The following is a 22,992-nucleotide window of genomic DNA, read 5'->3' as shown; positions in this document are numbered from 1 at the left end:
CTAAAGATTCTAAACAAATTCTTCAGAGTTCCCTCTTTCAAGATGGAAACCATTCGGACAATCTTGTTTATGATCCAGGAAGGTCAATATATGACTACCGTGGATCTAAAGGACGCGTATCTACACATTCCTATCCACAAAGATCACCATCAGTTCCTAAGGTTTGCCTTTCTGGACAATCATTACCAGTTCGTGGCTCTGCCTTTCGGTCTGGCCACCGCTCCCAGAATTTTCACAAAGGTTCTAGGGTCCCTTCTGGCGGTACTAAGACCGCGGGGCATTGCAGTAGCACCTTATCTAGACGACATCCTAATACAGGCGTCGTCCTTTCACAGAGCCAAGGCTCATACGGACATCGTTCTGGCCTTTCTAAGGTCTCACTGGTGGAAGGTGAACGTCGAAAAGAGTTCTCTGTCCCCGCTCACAAGGGTTCCTTTTCTGGGAACATTAATAGACTCGGTAGAAATGAAAATATTTCTGACAGAGGTCAGGAAGTCAAAACTGTTGAATACTTGCCGAGTTCTTCATTCAATTCCTCGGCCTTCCGTGGCTCAGTGCATGGAAGTAATTGGGTTAATGGTGGCGGCGATGGATGTGGTCCCTTTCGCCCGAATCCATCTCAGACCACTGCAACTGTGCATGCTCAAACAGTGAAATGGAGATTACACAGATTTATCTCCTCAGATTCAAATGGACCAAAAGACCAGAGACTCTCTTCTCTGGTGGTTGTCTCAGGATCACCTGTCTCAGGGTCTGAGTTTCCGCAGACCGGAATGGATCATTGTCACGACCGATGCCAGTCTGATAGGCTGGGGGGCGGTCTGGAACTCCCTAAAGACTTAGGGACTTTGGTCTCGGGAAGAATCTCTTCTCCCGATAAACATTTTGGAGCTGAGAGCGATATTCAATACGCTCCAGGTGTGGCCTCAACTAGCAGAGGCCAAATTCATCAGATTTCAGTCTGACAACATCACGACTGTAGCGTATATCAATCATCAGGGGGGAACAAAGAGTTCCCTGGCGATGAAGGAAGTATCCAAGATTATCAAATGGGCGGAGGATCACTCCTGCCATCTATCTGCAATTCACATCCCAGAAGTAGACAACTGGGAGGCGGATTTTCTAAGTCGTCAGACTTTTCATCCGGGGGAGTGGGAACTCCACCCGGAGGTTTTTGCTCAACTAACTCAGCTTTGGGGCATTCCAGAGTTGGACCTGATGGCTTCGCGTCAGAACACCAAACTTCCCCTTTACGGATCCAGATCCAGGGATCCCAAGGCGGCATTGATAGATGCATTGATAGCGCCTTGGTCATTCATTCTAGCTTATGTCTTTCCGCCGTTTCCTCTTCTACCGCGGCTGATAGCCAGAATAAAACAGGAGAGGGCTTCGGTAATTCTGATAGCGCCTGCGTGGCCACACAGGACTTGGTATGCAGACCTAGTGGGCATGTCATCGGTCCCACCATGGAAACTGCCATCGAGGCAGGATCTTCTACTCCAAGGTCCTTTCAAGCATCCAAATCTAGTTTCTCTGCAGCTGACTGCTTGGAGATTGAACGCTTAATCCTAGCTAAGCGGGGTTTCTCTGATTCAGTTATAGATACTCTGATACAGGCCAGAAAGCCTGTCACTAGGAAAATTTACCACAAGATATGGCGAAAATATCTTTGTTGGTGTGAATCCAAGGGTTACTCGTGGAGTAAAGTTAGGATTCCTAGGATATTGTCTTTTCTCCAAGAAGGGTTGGAGAAAGGTTTGTCAGCTAGTTCCTTAAAGGGACAGATATCTGCTTTGTCTAATCTGTTACACAAGCGTCTAGCAGCTGTACCAGACGTTCACGCGTTTGTTCAGGCCTTAGTTAGAATCAAGCCTGTCTATAGACCTGTGTCTCCTCCATGGAGTCTAAATTTAGTTCTTTCAGTTCTTCAAGGGGTTCCGTTTGAACCTTTGCATTCCATAGATATCAAGTTATTATCTTGGAAAGTTTTGTTTTTATTAGCCATTTCTTCGGCTCGAAGAGTTTCAGAACTATCTGCTTTACAGTGCGATTCGCCCTATCTGGTGTTCCATGCAGATAAGGTTGTTTTGCGTACTAAACCTGGTTTCCTTCCAAAGGTGGTTTCTAATAAGAATATTAACCAGGAAATCATTGTTCCTTCTCTGTGTCCTAATCCAGTTTCTAAGACGGAACGACTGTTGCACAATCTTGATGTGGTTCGTGCTTTAAAGTTCTATTTAAAAGCAACTATAAGATTTCAGACAAACATCATCCCTGTTTGTTGTGTATTCTGGTAAGAGGAGAGGTCAGAAAGCGACTGCTACCTCTCTTTCCTTCTGGCTGAAAAGCATCATCCGATTGGCTTATGAGACTGCTGGTAAGCAGCCTCCTGAACGAATTACAGCTCATTCCACCAGAGCTGTGGCTTCCACGTGGGCTTTCAAGAATGAGGCTTCTGTTGAACAGATTTGTAAGGCAGCGACTTGGTCTTCTCTGCATACATTCGCCAAATTTTACAAATTCGATACTTTTGCTTCTTCGGAGGCTATTTTTGGGAGAAAGGTTTTGCAAGCAGTGGTGCCTTCCGTTTAGGTTACCTGACTTGTTCCCTCCCTTCATCTGTGTCCTATTGCTTTGGTATTGGTATCCCACAAGTAAGGATGAATCCGTGGACTGAATACACCAAGTAAGAGAAAACAGAATTTATGCTTACCTGATAAATTACTTTCTCTTACAGGTGTATTCAGTCCACGGCCTGCCCTGATATTTAATTCTGGTTCAAATTTAATTTACAATAACTACAGTCACCACTGCACCCTATGGTTCTCCTTTTTCTCCTAACCATCGGTCGAATGACTGGGGGGGCAGAGCCTGAGGGGAGCTATATGGACAGCTTTGCTGTGTGCTCTCTTTGCCATTTCCTGTAGGGAATGAGAATATCCCACAAGTAAGGATGAATCCGTGGACTGAATACACCTTTAAGAGAAAGTAATTTATCAGGTAAGCATAAATTCTGTTTTTTGTTGTTTTAAAAGATAGATAATCCCTTTATTACCCATTCCCCAGTTTTGCAAAAGCAACACTGTTATATTAATACACTTTTTACTTCTGTGACTAACTTGTATCTAAGCATCTTCTGACAGCCCCCTGATCACATGACATTTGATTTATTATCTATTGACTTTAATTTTAGCCAATTAGTGCAGTGTCTGCCACAATCCACGGGCGTGCTCACAATGTTATCTATAGGGTTTACCTGAACTAGCTCTCCCCTGCTGTGAAAAGCAAATACAAAAGCATGTGATTAGAGGCGGCCTTCAAGGGCTTATAAATTATCATATGAGCCTCCCTAGGTCTAGCTTTCAACTAAGAAAACCAAAAGAACAAAGCAAAATTGGTGATAAAAGTAAATTGGAAAGTTGTTTAAAATTACATGCCCTATTCGAAACATGAAAGTTTTTTTTGGACTTGACTGTCCCTTTAAGCAACTGTTTATGCGGCATGCTGGGTCTGTAGTATCTGGAGCAAAGGAGAAGTAGAGTTGTGTGTCATCAGCGTAACAATGATACCTTAGGCCATGTCGGTTAATGATGTCACTCAGTGGTAGTAAGTAAATTGCGAATAGCATGGGAGACATGAGCTTGATCCTGATATTACTCTCTCTGATCTACCAGCGAGGAAAGATTTAAACCAGTTAAGGACTGTGCCTCCTAGACCACAGATGTACTGCAAGCGCTCTATTAGAATCCTATGGTCAATGGTGTCAAATGCAAATACAAAGCATACATAAATAAGCAACCTTCATACATCTGTAAATTAAGAGTATAAATCCCTGATGATTATTAATAAAATAATAATACATTACAAGGGCATCTATAATCTCAAATTAACCTGAGGCTGCATCTTACTCTTGTAACTTTCTACTGAGCATAAGAGAGCATCTGCCACGTTTCCCATATATATTAAATGTACTCTAAGCCAGTGATGTTTAACCTTTTTTTTTTTTTTTTGCCGTGGCACACTTTTTTACATTAAAAAATCCTGTGGCACACCACCATCCCAAAATTTTAAAAAAATCACACATTGTAGCCTAATACAGCATATATATATATACACATACACACAAACACACACATACTGTATGTATTGTGCTGTTATGCCATGCCTCCTACAAACTACCCCTAAAAAACAAGCAAAGTTTATAAAATATGTCACACTTTTGTCAGTCTGCCGTGGCACACCTGAGGATCTCTCACGGCACACTGGTTGAAAAACACTGCTCTAAGCACATTAGATAGAATTCTAACGTTGTAGGGCAAAAGATATACAGTTAACGCATAGCCAAGCAAATCCTTAAAGGGACAGTCTAGTATAAATTAAACTTGCATTATTCATATAGGACTTTTAATTTTAATCAACTTTCCAATTTACTTTTATCATCAAATTTGCTTTTTTCTCTTGGTATTCTTAGTTTAAACTAAACATAGGTAGGCTCATATGCTAATTTCTAAGCCTTTGATGGCTGCCTCTTATCACATGCTTTTTAAATCTCTTTTCAACACAAAGAGACAGAAAGTACACGTGGGCCATATAGACAACACTGTGTTCAGGCACAGGGAGTTATTTAAGATTTAGCACAAAACATATGCTAAATTTAAGACAATTGATAATAAACAGTCACAGTCATGTGATCAGGGGGCTGGAAGAAGGTTCCTAGATACAAGGTAATCACAGAGGTAAAAGGTGTATTAATATAACAGTGTTGGTTATGCAAAACTGGGGAATGGGTAATAAAGAGATTATCTATCTTTTAAAACAATAACAATTCTATGGTAGACTGTCCCTTTAAATCGGATACTAAAAGCTAATGCCATAACATAGCTTCATAGTGATCCAAAATCCAGTATAAACAAAAAAGTTGCGGAGCATCATCCCTGCATACTTTAGCAGGCAATCTCTCTCAGTTGTACTTCAAATACAAGCCAACAAATAAGGCTAACAGTACGTATAAAGTACAATATAATTATCAAACAGTACTGGATTATTTGACTTTCAGGACACCTGAAATCTCTAAAACATACATGAAGTAATATAAGTCAACAAAAAGAAGTGTTTTTAATAACTTTGGGCAGCAGAATTACACTAATTATTTGCTGTCTTTTAATAATATTTAAATAAAACTAATTTTTTATTTTTTATGTAATACATTTCTGAACTCATTATTACACTATCAGTGCATAAAAGCATACTTTTCTGACACACTCACCAACTAGTGAGTAATGTCCTTCTAGTAAATACTGTATTATGCTTACGCACTGCTCCTTAAAGTGGGGACTATTATATATATATATATATATATATATATATATATATATATATATATATATATATATATATATATATATATATATATATATATATATATATATATATAAAACAAATCTGTGAATCTCACAGACAATAAACTGCGCACACTAAATAAATATAAAATTTATAAATACACAGACAAGAATTCTTAACCCCTTAACGACGCATGTCGTACAGGGTACGTCGCACACAACCTGGTCTTTAAAGACCAGCGACGTACCCTGTACGACATTAGGGTTTAAAGCGGCTGGAAGCGATCCTGATCGCTTCCAGCCGCTTTCCGGTTATTGCAGTGATGCCTCGACATCGAGGCATCCTGCAATAACTCTCCTTGGCCATCCGATGCAGAGAGAGCCACTCTGTGGCCCTCTCTGCACCGGACATCGATGGCTGGTATCGGTGGGTGGGAGGCGGGTGTGCGGCCATCGATGGGCCGTGTGATGTGGAGGGGGCGGGATCGTGGGCTGGATTGCCGGGGCGCGCGCACGGGAGCGCGCACGTGCATGGGGAACGCGCACGGGAGCCGGGAGCGGGTGGGAACCGCTACACTGCAGAAATTTTTTTAACAGAAAGTGGGGACAAAAAATAAATAATAAAAATGATCTAAGGGATCTCGGAGGGAGGGAGGTGGGGGGCAAGCTACACTACAGAAACATTATAAAAAAAAATAATAAAAACTATATTTTATTGTAAACTGGGTACTGGCAGACAGCTGCCAGTACCCATGATGGCTATTAATACGTTAGAGGGGGAGGGTTAGAGAGCTGTTTGAGGGGGGATCAGGGAGGTTGGGGGCTAAGGGGGGGATCCTAAACATCAGCATATGTAAATATGCAACAACAAAAAAAATATATATTTTTTTTAAATACCTTTAATTTTAGTACTGGCAGACTTTCTGCCAGTACTTAAGATGGCGGGGACAATTGTGGGGTGGGGGAGGGAAGAGAGCTATTTGGGAGGGATCAGGGTGTGTGATATGTCAGGTGGGAGGCTGATCTCTACATTGAAGCTAAAATTAACCCTGCAAGCTCCCTACAAGCGCCCTAATTAACCCCTTCACTGCTGGGCATAATACACGTGTGGTGCACAGCTGCATTTAGCGGCCTTCTAATTACCAAGAAGCAACGCCAAAGCCATATATGTCTGCTATTTCTGAACAAAGGGGGTCACAGAGAAGCTTTTACAACCATTTGTGCCATAATTGCACAAGCTGTTTGTAAATAATTTCAGTGAGAAACCTAAAATTGTGAAAAATGTAATGTTTTTTTTTTCATTTGATCTCATTTGGCGGTGAAATGGTGGCATGAAATATACCAAGATGGGCCTAGATCAATACTTGGGGTTGTCTACTACACTACACTAAAGCTAAAATTAACCCTAGAAGCTCTCTACATGCTCCCTAATTAACCCCTTCACTGCTGGGCATAATACACGTGTGGTGCACAGTGGTATTTAGCGGCCTTCTAATTACCAAAAAGCAACGCCAAAGCCATATATGTCTGCTATTTCTGAACAAAGGGGATCCCAGAGAAGTGTTTACAACCATTTATGCCATAATTGCACAAGTTTTTTGCAAATAATTTCAGTGAGAAACCTAAAGTTTGTGAAAAAAATTGTGAAAAAGTGAACAATTTTTTTTTATTTGATCTCATTTGGCGGTGAAAGGGTGGCATGAAATATACCAAAATGGGCCTAGATCAATACTTTGGGATGTCTTCTAAAAAAAAATATACATGTCAAGGGATATTCAGGGATTCCTGAAAGATATCAGTGTTCCAATGTAACTAGCGCTAATTTTGAAAAAAAGTGGTTTGGAAATAGCAAAGTGCTACTTGTATTTATTGCCCTATAACTTGCAAAGAACATGTGAACATTGGGTATTTCTAAACTCAGGACAAAATTTAGAAACTATTTAGCATGGGTGTTTTTTGGTGGTTGTAGATTTGTAACAGATTTTGGGGGTCAAAGTTAGAAAAAGTGTGTTTTTTTCCATTTTTTCCTCATTTTATAATTTTTTTTTATAGTGAATTATAAGATATGATGAAAATAATGGTATCTCTAGAAAGTCCATTTAATGGCGAGAGAAACGGTGTATAATATGTGTGGGTACAATAAATGAGTAAGAGGAAAATTACAGCTAAACACAAACACCGCAGAAATGTAAAAATAGCCCTGGTCCTTAAGGGAAAGAAATTGAAAAATGGCCTTGTCCTTAAGGGGTTAAAAAAACACACGATTATGCACATCAAATAATTAAGTCTTATCTGGGGAAAAAGATGATTTTTATATCCAATAATGTCCCTTCTTCAATCAGATGGTTTCAATCCGGTATGTGGAGAAATGGCAGCTTATAATGTGTCTTTCAGTACCAAAGGAGGAAAACGAAGTAGTGTTATGATGATCTATAGGAATAAGCGCACAAAGAGACTCCTCATAGCGTAATATGTTAAATAAAAATGAAGTTTAATACAAACAAACAATCCCCCTTCAGGGTGGGTACTCACGATATAGAACCTCAATCGATATGAGGTAAGATACAAGTATGGAGCACCCCAATTGAATATACAAACATCTGCTGTTAAGAACCAACGGTCCGTGGTAAAACCTCCAAGTGGAGTAAAACAGTTTGACTTGGCCGCAATAAAGTCCACTTTGCTGATAAAAAGTTCCCCAGCAATTGGAGCAGATAAAAAGCCATACGTGGGTACACAAATTAGAAACAGTTACTTTGTAACTTGTAGATAAACACACTAGCAGCATCTAACAGTCGTAGCGAAAGGTGTGCTAGTGTCTGAATATCTTTGTTTGTAGAAGATTGATACTAACATTATCTGCTTTTAACATATAAATGGAATAAAATTTGAGATTTTTTAACTAAGGAGTGCCCAAATATCCTTTTGTACTGTGTGTGTGTATGTATGTATGTATATGTGTATATATATATATATATATATATATATATATATATATATATATATATATATATATATATATATATATATATATATATATATATATATTCACTGCTAGTGAACAATTGTGCATGGGCACGAAACGCGTCTGCGTGGAGATCAGCTCTAACACCTGATTGTTGTCGCTGCTGGCTCTTACTTTTGGATGTATGTTTTGGCATCCGTTTAATACATTTTGAAATCCTTTTTAAAGGGACAGTTTACTCAAAAATGTTCTCCCCTTTAATTTGTTCCCAATGATCCACTTTACCTGCTGGAGTGTATTAAATTGTTTATAAGTATTTCCATTGTCCTTACATTGGCATTTCAAATAGTTTATTTAGCCTGTGGTATCCCCACCCATCCTTAAAGTTTTTGGCCTCGAGGCCAAGCTGTGAAAACACAGCCAGTAGAAGAAATTACACTCCCAGTGGGTTATAGAAGAGATAAGGTAATACAATGTTAATTTTCCATTGTTCTCTCCAAGTATTGGTGATTGGTTTATGGACAGATATAAGATAAAGAAGCAGTAAATATGTACACAATGTGATAAAGTAATGAGATCTGATAATACCTACAAGTTCAACCCATTTTATTAGGTTGTGGCTTCAAAACACAAAATCAGCTAATTCATATACACAAATAAGCCTTAAAAAGCAAATCTCATACATTTTATATTCTGCAGCTGGTAAAAAAAAGTAATTGGAAACACATTAAGGGAAAAACTATTTAATAGTATACTGCCCCTTTAATAAGCCTTGCCTGGAGTCTCCTGTTCATCATCATCCCTTCCGAGGGTGTTCTGTTTTTCCTGTGAGCTGTGCACTTATCTTCAATGTGTGATACATGTATGTGTGTGTGTGTGTGTGTGTGTGTATATATAGATATATATATATGTGTGTGTGTATATGTATGTATGTGTGTGTGTGTGTGTGTGTGTATATATATATATATATATATATATATATATATATATATATATATATATATATATATATATATATATATATATATATATATATATATATATATATATATATATATATATATATATATATATATATAAATTGCCCATTCCCCAGTTTAGCATAACCAACACAGTTATATTAATATACATTTTACCTCTGTGGATTACCTTGTATCTAAGCCCCTGCAGACTGCCTCCTTATTTCAGTTCTTCTGACAAACATGCATTTTAGCCAATCAGTGCTTACTCATAAATAACTCCACATGAGTGAGCACAATGTGTTATGTGTATATGTATATATATATATATATGTGTGTGTATATGTGTATATATATATGGCACACATGAACTAGCGCTGTCTAGCTGTGGAAAAACTGTCAAAATGCACTGAAATAAGAGGTGGCCTTCAAGGGCTTAGAAATTAGCATATAAGCCTACGTAGTTTTAGCTTTCAGCAAAGAATACCAAGAGAACAAGGCCAATTTTGATGATAAAAGTACATTGGACAGATGTTTAAAATGGCATGCCCTGTATGAAATCATGAAAGTTTAATTTTGACTAGACTATCCCTTTTAAGTTGCATAGTTTTAAAAGTGTGCTTTAAACAATAGCAAGTTTTGTATTGGGATTATTTTGTGGAGTGGTAAGTGGGGTGATGTAGTTGCATTGCTATGTCCCTTCACTTTTGCAATTTTATTTATGTATTTTTTTTAATAACCTTGAATAAATCACCTTTATAGATGTAAGAGACTACACAGATATTCCACCTCACATCTTTAATTTTGAAGTATTTTTTTTTCATATACAAATTAGAAATTGGGCATATGGTTTGATCTTTCCCACCCTCCTTAAATGCTTGGCAACATAAGTAAAAGAAATGTCTTTACCATTATTATTTATTGTATTTCTCTTGTAAGATGTATCGAGTCCACGGATTCATCAATACTTGTGGGATCTTCTCCTTCCCAACAGGAAGTGGCAGAGAGAGCACCCACAGCAGAGCTGTCTATATAGCTCCTCCCTTAGCTCCACCCCCCAGTTATTCTCTCTGCCTGCTTAACTGCTAGGAAGGACAAAGTGAGTGTGGTGACAAAAATGTCAGTTTTTATTTTCTCAAGCAAAAGTTTATTTTAAATGGTACCGGTGTGTACTATTTACTCTCTGGCAGAAAAGGGATGAAGATTTCTGCAAGGAGGATGATGATCTTAGCATTTTGTAACTAAGATCCACTGCTGTTCTCACAAGAGCTGAAGAATACAGGAAAACTTCAGTTGGAACAGTTTGCAGGCTAAACTGCATTAAGGTATGTTCAGTCTATTTTTTTATAGACAGACTGTGTTATTTCTAGAAAAGGCTGGCAATATCTCCATGAGGGAAAGGTAAACTGTATTCAGTAAAAGAGGAATCCAAGTTTGCATAAAGGGCTCATAGTTACTGGTGACACTGATAGGAAAAAACGTTTTGGTTCAATATGCAAATATGTTTTTTGAGGGACTTTAAGGGGTCTTTGTGGCTTATTTAAGGGTTATTAACCCACATGGCTAGTTTAAGAAACACTCTGTGGTGTTTCTTTTAGGCCCCATAACATCGAGTGAGGTGGGAGGGGCCTATTTTCAGTTGCACAGTTTTATTTACCTCAGAAGCATCCAGCTACTTCTCCAGAGATTCCTGCTGTATTTGAGGGCTGTAAAGAGGTTTTTTCCCCCCACAAATCGTAAAGGGCAGGTAGGCGCCACAGTAGAGCTGTGGCAAGGTGCTGAACGTTATTTTACCGGTTTTGAAGTTTTTTCAATCCGGTTTTTACATTAAGGGGTTAATTGTTTATTTGCATAGTGGTGCAAAGTTACTAAGGCTTTATGATGCTTCTGTAAAAATTTTGTTGTGTTTACTGCTTTTTTATACTGTTTTGCAGAGTTTGTGCAGCTTTTTTTCTCTTAAAGGCATAGTACCGTTTTTGTTTAAAGTGTTATTTACTTTGATTAAAGTGTTTTCCAAGCTTGTTTGTTTCATTACTAGCCTGTTTAACATGTCTGACACCAAGGAAAATCCTTGTTCTATGTGTTTAGAAGCCATTGTGGAACCCCCTCTTAGAATGTGTCCCACTTGCACTGATATGTCTATAAATTATAAAGAGCATATTTTAGCACTTAAAAATATTGCAATAGATGATTCTCAGTTAGAAGGAAATGAGGGTTTAGCATCTAGCTCTCCCCAAGTGTCACAACCAGTAACGCCCGCACAAGTGACGCCAAGTACCTCTAGTGCGTCCAATTCATTTACTTTACAAGACATGGCCACACTTATGAATAAAACCCTCACAGAGGTTTTCTCTAAACTGCCTGGTTTACAAGGAAAGCGTGACAGCTCTGGGTTAAGAACAAATGCTGAGCCTTCTGACACTTTAGTAGCCGTATCCGATAAACCTTTACAATGTTCTGAAGTAGGGATAAGGGATTTGTTATCTGAGGGAGAGATTTCTGATTCAGGAAAGACGCTCCCTCAGACAGATTCTGATATGACGGCCTTTAAATTTAAGCTTGAACACCTCCACTTATTGCTCAAGGAGGTATTAGCTACTCTAGACGATTGTGACCCTATAGTGGTCCCAGAGAAATTGTGTAAAATGGACAGATACTTAGAGGTTCCTGTTTACACTGATGTTTTTCCAGTCCCTAAGAGGATTGTGACTATTGTTACTAAGGAGTGGGATAGACCAGGTATTCCGTTTGCTCCCCCTCCTGTTTTTAAGAAAATGTTTCCCATATCTGACACCATACAGGACTCGTGGCAGACTGTTCCTAAGGTGGAGGGAGCTATTTCTACTCTTGCTAAGCGAACAACTATACCTATCGAAGACAATTGTGCTTTCATAGATCCTATGGATTAAAAATTAGAGGGTCTCCTAAAGAAAAAAATTGTTCAAGGTTTTCTTCTCCAACCTATTGCATGCATTGTTCCTGTAACTACTGCAGCTCCTTTCTGGTTTGAGGCTCTAGAAGAGGCTCTTCAGGTGGAGACTCCATTGGAGGATATTATGAATAGAATTAAGGCCCTTAAGTTGGCTAATTCTTTCATTACAGATGCCACTTTCCAAATGGCTAAATTAGCGGCAAAGAATTCAGGTTTTGCCATTTTAGCACGCATGGCGTTATGGCTTAAGTCCTGGTCTGCTGATGTGTCATCAAAATCTAAATTGTTGAACATCCCTTTCAAAGGAAAGACCCTATTCGGGCCTGCACTGAAAGAAATTATTTCAGACATCACTGGAGGGAAAGGCCATGCCCTCCCTCAGGATAAAACAAATAAGATGAGGACCAAACAAAATAATTTTTGTTCCTTTCGGAACTTCAAGGGTTGTCCCGCTTCAGCTTCCCCTGCAGCAAAGCAAGAGGGGAATTCTGTCCAATCCAAATCAGTCTGGAGACCTAACCAGGCTTGGAACAAAGGTAAATAGGCCAAGAAGCCTGCTGCTGCCTCTAAGACAGCATGAAGGGGTAGCCCCTGATCCGGGACCGGATCTAGTAGGGGGCAGACTCTCTCTTTGCTCAGGCTTGGGCAAGAGATGTTCACGATTCCTGGGCTTTAGAAATTGTGTCCCAAGGATATCTTCTGGACTTCAAAGACTCCCCCCCAGGGGGAGATTTCACATTTCTCAATTGTCTGCAAACCAGACAAAGAGAGAGGCGTTCTTACGCTGTGTAGAAGACCTACATACCATGGGAGTGATCCACCCAGTTCCAAGAGCGGAACAAGGGCTAGGTTTTTACTCCAACCTGTTTGTGGTTCCCAAAAAAGAGGGAACTTTCAGACCAATCTTGGATCTCAAAATTCCTCAGAGTACCATCTTTCAGGATGGAGACTATTCGGACTATTCTTCATCTGATCCAGGAGGGTCACTATATGACTACCGTGGATTTAAAGGATGCGTATCTACACATCCCTATTCACAGAGATCATCAATTCCTCAGATTCGCCTTCTGGACAGGCATTACCAGTTTGTGGCCCTTCCCTTCGGGTTGGCCACAGCTCCCAGAATTTTCACAAAGGTGCTAGGGTCCCTTTTGGCGGTTCTAAGACCGCGGGGTATAGCAGTGGCACCTTATCTAGACGACATCTTAATTCAGGCGTCTACTTTCCAGCTAGCCAAGTCTCACACGGACATCATGTTGGCTTTTCTGAGATCTCACTGGTGGAAGGTGAACATAAAAAAGAGTTCTCTCGTCCCTCTCATAAGAGTTTCCTTCCTAGGGACTCTGATAGACTCGACAGAAATGAAAATATTTCTGACGGAGGTCAGAAAATCAAAACTTTTAATCACTTGCCGAGCTCTTCATTCCATTCCTCGGCCATCAGTGAACAGTGTATGGAGGTAATCAGACTCATGGTAGCGGTAATGGACATAGTTCCTTATGCCCGCCTACACCTCAGACCACTGCAACTATGCATGCTCAAACAGTGGAATGGGGATTATGCAGATTTATCTCCTCAACTGCATCTGGACCAAGAGACCAGAGATTCTCTTCTCTGGTGGTTGTCTCAGGACCACCTGTCTCAGGGAATGTGCTTCCGCAGGCCAGAGTGGCTCATAGTAACGACAGATGCCAGCCTGCTAGGCTGGGGTGCAGTCTGGAAATCCCTGAAAGCACAGGGCTTATGGTCTCGGGAGGAATCTCTCCTCCAGATAAACATTCTAGAACTGAGAGCGATATTCAATGCGCTTCAGGCTTGGCCTCAGCTAGCTGCGGCCAAATTCATCAGATTTCAGTCGGACAACATCACGACTGTAGCCTATATCAATCATCAAGGAGGAAAAAGGAGTTCTCTAGCGATGATGGAGGTAACCAAAATAATCCGATGGGCGGAGGATCACTCTTGCCACCTCTCGGCAATCCATATCCCAGGGGTAGAGAACAAGGAGGCGGATTTCCTAAGTCGTCAGACTTTTCATCCGGGGGAGTGGGAGCTCCATCCGGAGGTATTTGTCCAGCTGACTAAGCTATGGGGCACACCAGAATTAGATCTGATGGCGTCCCGACAGAATGCCAAACTTCCTCGTTACGGGTCCAGGTCCCGGGATCCCCAGGCGTTACTGATAGATGCTCTAGCAGTGCCCTGGTCCTTCAATTTGGCTTATGTATTTCCACCGTTTCCTCTCCTCCCACGTCTGGTTGCCAGAATCAAGCAGACCTGGTGGACATGTCATCTGTTCCACCGTGGACTCTGCCAATGAGGCAGGACCTTCTAATCCAAGGTCCGTTCAAGCATCCAAATCTAATTTCTCTGCGTCTGACTGCTTGGAGATTGACCGCCTGATTCTATCAAAGCGTGGTTTCTCTGAGTCGGTCATTGATACCCTGATTCAGGCTAGAAAGCCTGTTACCAGGAAAATCTATCATAAGATTTGGCGCAAATATCTTTGTTGGTGTGAATCCAAGGGTTACTCATGGAGTAAGATTAGGATTCCTAGAATTTTGTCCTTTCTCCAAGAAGGATTGGAGAAAGGATTATCAGCTAGTTCCTTAAAAGGACAAATATCTGCTCTGTCTATTCTTTTACACAAACGTCTGGCAGATGTTCCAGACGTTAAAGCATTTCGTCAGGCCTTGGTCAGGATCAAGCCTGTATTTAAACCTGTTGCTCCGCCATGGAGCCTAAACTTGGTTCTTAAAGTTCTTCAAGGGGTTCCATTTGAACCTATGCATTCCATAGATATTAAGCTTCTATCTTGGAAAGTTTTGTTTTTAGTAGCTATCTCTTCGGCTCGAAGAGTTTCTGAGTTATCTGCTTTACAGTGTGACTTACCTTATCTTGTTTTCCATGCAGATAAGGTGGTTTTACGTACCAAACCTGGATTCCTTCCTAAGGTTGTTTCTAATAGGAATATCAATCAGGAAATTGTTGTTTCTTCGCTGTGTCCTAATCCTCCTTCAAAGAAGGAACATTTGTTGCACAATCTTGATGTGGTTCGTGCTTTAAAGTTCTACTTACAAGCAACCAAAAATTTCCGTCAAACAGCTTCATTGTTTGTTGTCTATTCTGGTAAGCGGAGAGGTCAAAAGGCTGCGGCTACCTCTCTTTCTTTTTGGCTAAAAAGCATCATCCGTATGGCTTATGAGACTGCTGGCCAGCAGCCTCCTGAAAGAATTACTACTTATTCTACTAAAGCAGTGGCTTCCACATGGGCTTTTAAAAAACATAATTTATGCTTACCTGATAAATTTATTTCTCTTGTAGTGTATCCAGTCCACGGATCATCCATTACTTATGGGATATTAACTCCTCCCCAACAGGAAGTGCAAGAGGATTCACCCAGCAGAGCTGCTATATAGCTCCTCCCCTAACTGCCATTACCAGTCATTCGACCGAAAACATGAAGAGAAAGGAAAACCATAGGGTACAGTGGTGACTGTAGTTTAATGGAAAAATTACCTGCCTTAAAGTGACAGGGCGGGCCGTGGACTGGATACACTACAAGAGAAATAAATTTATCAGGTAAGCATAAATTATGTTTTCTCTTGTTAAGTGTATCCAGTCCACGGATCATCCATTACTTATGGGATACCAATACCAAAGCTAAAGTACACGGATGACGGGAGGGACAGGCAGGCTCTTTATACGGAAGGAACCACTGCCTGAAGAACCTTTCTCCCAAAAACAGCCTCCGAAGAAGCAAAAGTGTCAAATTTGTAAAATTTGGAAAAAGTATGAAGAGAAGACCAAGTTGCAGCCTTGCAAATCTGTTCAACAGAAGCCTCATTCTTAAAGGCCCAAGTGGAAGCCACAGCTCTAGTAGAATGTGCTGTAATTCTTTCAGGAGGCTGCTGTCCAGCAGTCTCATAGGCTAACCGTATTATGCTACGAAGCCAAAAGGAGAGAGAGGTAGCCGAAACTTTTTGACCTCTCCTCTGACCAGAATAAACGACAAACAGGGAAGACGTTTGTCGAAAATCCTTAGTTGCCTGTAGATAAAATTTCAGGGCACGGACTACATCTAGATTGTGTAGCAGACGTTCCTTTTTCGAAGAAGGATTAGGACACAAAGATGTAACCACAATCTCTTGATTGATATTCCTGTTAGTGACCACCTTAGGTAGGAACCCAGGTTTAGTACGCAGAACTACCTTGTCTGAATGAAAAATCAGATAAGGAGAATCACAATGTAAGGCAGATAACTCAGAGACTCTTCGAGCCGAGGAAATCGCCATTAAAAACAGAACTTTCCAAGATAACAACTTGATATCAATGGAATGAAGGGGTTCAAACGGAACCCCCTGTAAAACATTAAGAACTAAGTTCAAACTCCATGGTGGAGCAACAGTTTTAAACACAGGCTTGATCCTAGCTAAAGCCTGACAAAAAGCTTGAACGTCCGGAACTTCTGACAGACGTTTGTGTAAAAGAATGGACAGAGCTGAAATCTGTCCCTTTAAGGAACTAGCGGATAAACCCTTTTCTAAACCTTCTTGTAGAAAAGACAATATCCTCGGAATCCTAACCTTACTCCATGAGTAACTCTTGGATTCGCACCAATATAAGTATTTGCGCCATATCTTATGGTAAATCTTTCTGGTAACAGGCTTCCTAGCCTGTATTAAGGTATCAATAACTGACTCAGAAAAACCACGTTTTGAAAAATCAAGCGTTCAATTTCCAAGCAGTCAGCTTCAGAGAAATTAGATTTTGATGTTTGAAGGGACCCTGGATCAGAAGGTCCTGTTTCAGAGGTAGCGACCAAGGTGGACAGGATGACATGTCCACTAGATCTGCATACCAAGTCCTGCGTGGCCATGCAGGCGCTATTAGAATCACTGATGCTCTCTCCTGTTTGATTCTGGCAATCAATCGAGGAAGCATCGGGAAGGGTGGAAACACATAAGCCATCCCGAAGGTCCAAGGTGCTGTCAAAGCATCTATCAGAACCGCTCCCGGATCCCTGGATCTGGACCCGTAACGAGGAAGCTTGGCGTTCTGTCGAGACGCCATGAGATCTATCTCTGGTTTGCCCCAACGTTGAAGTATTTGGGCAAAGACCTCCGGATGAAGTTCCCACTCCCCCGGATGAAAAGTCTGACGACTTAAGAAATCCGCCTCCCAGTTCTCCACTTCCATCATTGCTAGGGAGCTTCTTGTCCCTCCCTGATGGTTGATGTAAGCTACAGTCGTGATGTTGTCCGACTGAAACCTGATGAACCAGCGAGTTGTTAACTGGGGCCAAGCCAGAAGGGCATTGAGAACTGCTCTCAATTCCAGAATGTTTATTGGTAGGAGACTCTCCTCCTGATTCCATTGTCCCTGAGCCTTCAGAGAATTCCAGACAGCGCCCCAACCTAGTAGGCTGGCGTCTGTTGTTACAATTGTCCAGTCTGGCCTGCTGAATGGCATCCCCCTGGACAGATGTGGCCGAGAAAGCCACCATAGAAGAGAATTTCTGGTCTCTTGATCCAGATTCAGAGTAGGGGACAAGTCTGAGTAATCCCCATTCCACTGACTTAGCATGCACAATTGCAGCGGTCTGAGATGTAGACGTGCAAAGGGTACTATGTCCATTGCTGCTACCATTAAGCCGATCACCTCCATGCATTGAGCTACTGACGGGTGTTGAATGGAATGAAGGACACGGCATGCATTTTGAAGCTTTGTTAACCTGTCTTCTGTCAGGTAAATCTTCATTTCTACAGAATCTATAAGAGTCCCCAAGAAGGGAACTCTTGTGAGTGGAAAGAGAGAACTCTTCTTTTCGTTCACCTTCCATCCATGCGACCTTAGAAATGCCAGAACTAACTCTGTATGAGACTTGGCAGTTTGAAAGCTTGAAGCTTGTATCAGAATGTCGTCTAGGTACGGAGCTACCGCAAATCCTCGCGGTCTTAGTACCGCCAGAAGAGCACCCAGAACCTTTGTGAAGATTCTCGGAGCCGTAGCCAATCCACTGTGGTCATGTACTGACCCTTTTGGATCATGGGTAAAATTGTCCGAATAGTTTCCATTTTGAACGATGGAACTCTTAGGAATTTGTTTAGGATCTTTAAATCCAAGATTGGCCTGAAAGTTCCCTATTTTTTGGGAACCACAAACAGATTTGAGTAAAACCCTTGTCCTTGTTCCGACCGCGGAACCGGATGGATCACTCCCATTAATAAAAGATCTTGTACGCAGCGTAGAAACGCCTCTTTCTTTATTTGGTTTGTTGACAACCTTGACAGATGAAATCTCCCTCTTGGGGGAGAGAATTTGAAGTCTAGAAGGTATCCCTGAGATATGATCTCTAACGCCCAGGGATCCTGGACATCTCTTGCCCAAGCCTGGGCGAAGAGAGAAAGTCTGCCCCCCACTAGATCCGTTCCCGGATCGGGGGCCCTCGATTCATGCTGTCTTAGGGGCAGCAGCAGGTTTCCTGGCCTGCTTGCCCTTGTTCCAGGACTGGTTAGGTCTCCAGCCTTGTCTGTAGCGAGCAACAGCTCCTTCCTGTTTTGGTGCAGAGGAAGTTGATGCTGCTCCTGCTTTGAAATTACGAAAGGAACGAAAATTAGACTGTCTAGCCTTAGGTTTGGCTCTGTCTTGAGGCAGGGCATGGCCTTTACCTCCTGTAATGTCAGCGATAATTTCTTTCAACCCGGGCCCGAATAAGGTCTGCCCTTTGAAAGGTATATTAAGCAATTTAGATTTAGAAGTAACGTCAGCTGACCAGGATTTTAGCCACAGTGCTCTGCGTGCCTGAATGGCGAATCCGGAATTCTTAGCCGTAAGTTTAGTTAAATGTACTACGGCATCTGAAATAAATGAGTTAGCTAACTTAAGGGCTTTAAGCTTGTGTGTAATCTCATCTAATGGAGCTGATTCAAGTGTCTCTTCCAGAGACTCAAACCAAAATGCTGCTGCAGCCGTGACAGGCGCAATGCATGCAAGAGGTTGCAATATAAAACCTTGTTGAACAAACATTTTCTTAAGGTAACCCTCTAACTTTTTATCCATTGGATCTGAAAAGGCACAGCTATCCTCCACCGGGATAGTGGTACGCTTAGCTAAAGTAGAAACTGCTCCCTCCACCTTAGGGACCGTTTGCCATAAGTCCCGTGTGGTGGCGTCTATTGGAAACATCTTTCTAAATATCGGAGGGGGTGAGAACGGCACACCGGGTCTATCCCACTCCTTAGTAACAATTTCAGTAAGTCTCTTAGGTATAGGAAAAACGTCAGTACTCGCCGGTACCGCAAAATATTTATCCAACCTACACATTTTCTCTGGTATTGCAACTGTGTTACAATCATTCAGAGCCGCTAACACCTCCCCTAGTAATACACGGAGGTTTTCCAGCTTAAATTTAAAATTTGAAATATCTGAATCCAGTTTGTTTGGATCAGAACCGTCACCCGCAGAATGAAGCTCTCCGTCCTCATGTTCTGCAAATTGTGACGCAGTGTCTGACATGGCCCTAATATTATCAGCGCACTCTGTTCTCACCCCAGAGTGATCACGCTTACCTCTTAGTTCTGGTAATTTAGCCAAAACTTCAGTCATAACAGTAGCCATATCCTGTAATGTGATTTGTAATGGCCGCCCAGATGTACTCGGCGCTACAATATCACGCACCTCCCGAGCGGGAGATGCAGGTACTGACACGTGAGGCGAGTTAGTCGGCATAACTCTCCCCTCGTTGTTTGGTGAAATATGTTCAATTTGTACAGATTGACTTTTATTTAAAGTAGCATCAATACAGTTAGTACATAAATTTCTATTGGGCTCCACTTTGGCTTTAGCACATATAGCACAGATATCTTCCTCTGAATCAGACATGTTTAACACACTAGAAAATAAACTAGCAACTTGGAAATACTTTTCAAGTAATTTACTATAATATGAAAACGTACTGTGCCTATAAGAAGCACAGAAAAAGTTATGACAGTTGAAAATTAATAAACTGAAAAGTTATAGCATCAAATCTTTGTAAAAAACACAATTTTAGCAAAGGATTGCTCCCATTAGCAAAGGATAACTAACCCTGATAGCAGAAAAAAAAAATAAAAAAAAAATACAGAAATAAACGTTTTTTTATCACAGTCAACTACAATCTCACAGCTCTGCTGTGAGTGATTACCTCCCTCAAAACAAGTTTTGAAGACCCCTGAGTTCTGTAGAGATGAACCGGATCATGCAGGCAAGACAATAAACTTCTGACTGAATTTTTTGATGCGTAGCAAAAGCACCAAAAAAGGCCCCTCCCCCTCACACATAACAGTGAGAGAGATCAGTAAACTGTCATAAATTAAATAAAAAGACTGCCAAGTGGAAAAAAATAGTGCCCAAAACATTTTTTCACCCAGTACCTCAGAAAATTAAACGATTTTACATGCCAGCAAAAAACGTTTAACATTAATAAATTGAGTGTTATTAAAAAGCCTGTTGCTAGTCCCTGCAAATTAGGCTAAAGTTTTATGCATACAGTATAATTCCAGTGAAGTGCTATTCCCCAGAATACTGAAGTGTAAAATATACATACATGACAGCCTGATACCAGTTGCTGCTACTGCATTTAAGGCTGAGTTTACATTATATCGGTATGGCAGAATTTTCTCATCAATTCCATTGTCAGAAAATAATAAGCTGCTACATACCTCTTTGCAGATTAATCTGCCCGCTGTCCCCTGATCTGAAGTTTACCTCTCCTCAGATGGCCGAGAAACAGCAATATGATCTTAACTACTCCGGCTAAAATCATAGAAAAACTCAGGTAGATTCTTCTTCAAATTCTACCAGAGAAGGAATAACACACTCCGGTGCTATTATAAAATAACAAACTTTTGATTGAAGGTATGAAACTAAGTATAATCACCACAGTCCTCTCACACATCCTATCTATTCGTTGGGTGCAAGAGAATGACTGGTAATGGCAGTTAGGGGAGGAGCTATATAGCAGCTCTGCTGGGTGAATCCTCTTGCACTTCCTGTTGGGGAGGAGTTAATATCCCATAAGTAATGGATGATCCGTGGACTGGATACACTTAACAAGAGAAATGAGGCTTCTGTTGAACAGATTTGTAAGGCGGCGACTTGGTCTTCGCTTCATACTTTTTCCAAATTTTACAAATTCGATACTTTTGCTTCTTCGGAGGCTATTTTTGGGAGAAAGGTTCTACAAGCAGTGGTGCCTTCCGTTTAAGGTACCTGTCTTGTCCCTCCCTTCATCCGTTTTCTAAAGCTTTGGTATTGGTATCCTACAAGTATTGATGAATACGTGGACTCGATACATCTTACAAGAGAAAACAGAATTTATGCTTACCTGATAAATTTCTTTCTCTTGTGATGTATTGAGTCCATGGCCCGCCCTGTCTATTTAAGATAGGTAGTATATTTTTATTTAAAAAACTTCAGTCACCACTGCACCCTATAGTTTCTCCTTTTTCTTCCTAGCTTTCGGTCGAATGACTGGGGGGTGGAGCTAAGGGAGGAGCTATATAGACAGCTCTGCTGTGGGTGCTCTCTCTGGCACTTCCTGTTGGGAAGGAGAATATCCCACAAGTATTGATGAATCCGTGGACTCGATACATCACAAGAGAGAGAAATTTATCAGGTAAGGATAAATTCTGTTTTTTTTTTAAATTGCATCACTGTATTATTACTAATTCATACACCTTTGTTTTCTTGCAGTGAAACATTTTCGTTTGTCCTGACAAATATTGATAGCAGCAGGAAATTTGGCTACTGTAGACGACTTTTGGTAAGCTTATATAAATATACATATATAAATAACAGATGGGTTAAAAATAAAACTGGTTACACAACAATATATCAAAAGCTAAATACTGTGATTTTAACCCTGTTGAGTTAGACACTCAGGGCCTGATTATCTTAACCTCTCTGCTCAGGGGAGATGATCTAAAATAATCCTCCAGTTCTGTGAGATCCCTAGTGAAATTTTTAAAAGGCAGATATTGCTTTACTTCTTCAAGGGGCGTTCCCTGTATTACTGTATGTGAAGGAGAGCCCAGTGCAAAATAGCACTGCATGACATAACAGATCTGTTGCATTTGCACTTTGGGCTTTCTATTTTATATCACTTTACACTTCAGATTAAACTTTATTACATTTAAACTTTGCACTTTATATTTTGTATTTTATTTTGTATGCAGCAGTGTATTTAGGATTGTGATTTTACAAATTCTGATTATGCTTTCACAGTTTCACTGTAACTTTTAAACAAATTTGGATCCTACTTTGTATATTTATGTGTATTTTTTACACAGTTTATTGCACTTTGCATTTCTTCTATTTAATCCCTATAAATGTTACCTTTTTACCTCCTATGTTTATAGCGATGCAGTATTTGTTGGCGCTCTACAAATAACAGATCATTTAAAATAGCTTTATTTCTTCTGTTAAGTGTGATCAGTCCACGGGTCATCATTACTTCTGGGATATTACTCCTCCCCAACAGGAAGTGCAAGAGGATTCACCCAGCAGAGTTGCATATAGCCCCTCCCCTCTACGTCACCCCCAGTCATTCTCTTGCACCCAACGACTAGATAGGATGTGTGAGAGGACTATGGTGATTCTATTTAGTTTATTTCTTCAATCAAAAGTTTGTTATTTTTTTAATAGCACCGGAGTGTGTTATTCCTTCTCTGGTAGAGTTTGAAGAAGAATCTACCAGAGTTTTTACTATGATTTTAGCCGGAGTTGTTAAGATCATATTGCTGTTTCTCGGCCATC

At 40.7% G+C, this 22,992-nt stretch overlaps 1 protein-coding gene across 1 annotated transcript in view; it reads left to right on the top strand.

Moving 5' to 3' along the window:
* The window catches only part of DENND2D (DENN domain containing 2D), a 441,033-nt gene that overhangs the window by 147,752 nt on the left and 270,289 nt on the right, over window positions 1–22,992 (top strand). Inside the window, exon 4 of the mRNA XM_053705345.1 lies at window positions 21,931–22,000. Coding sequence (XP_053561320.1) covers window positions 21,931–22,000 — 70 coding nt within the window. The remainder of the gene's footprint in view (window positions 1–21,930; window positions 22,001–22,992) is intronic.

This window comes from Bombina bombina, chromosome 3 (assembly GCF_027579735.1).
Source record: "Bombina bombina isolate aBomBom1 chromosome 3, aBomBom1.pri, whole genome shotgun sequence".
NCBI classification, from domain to species: Eukaryota; Metazoa; Chordata; class Amphibia; order Anura; family Bombinatoridae; genus Bombina; species Bombina bombina.
The sequence above is the reverse complement of the archived record's forward strand: the minus strand, read 5'-3'. Positions and strand labels throughout refer to the sequence as shown.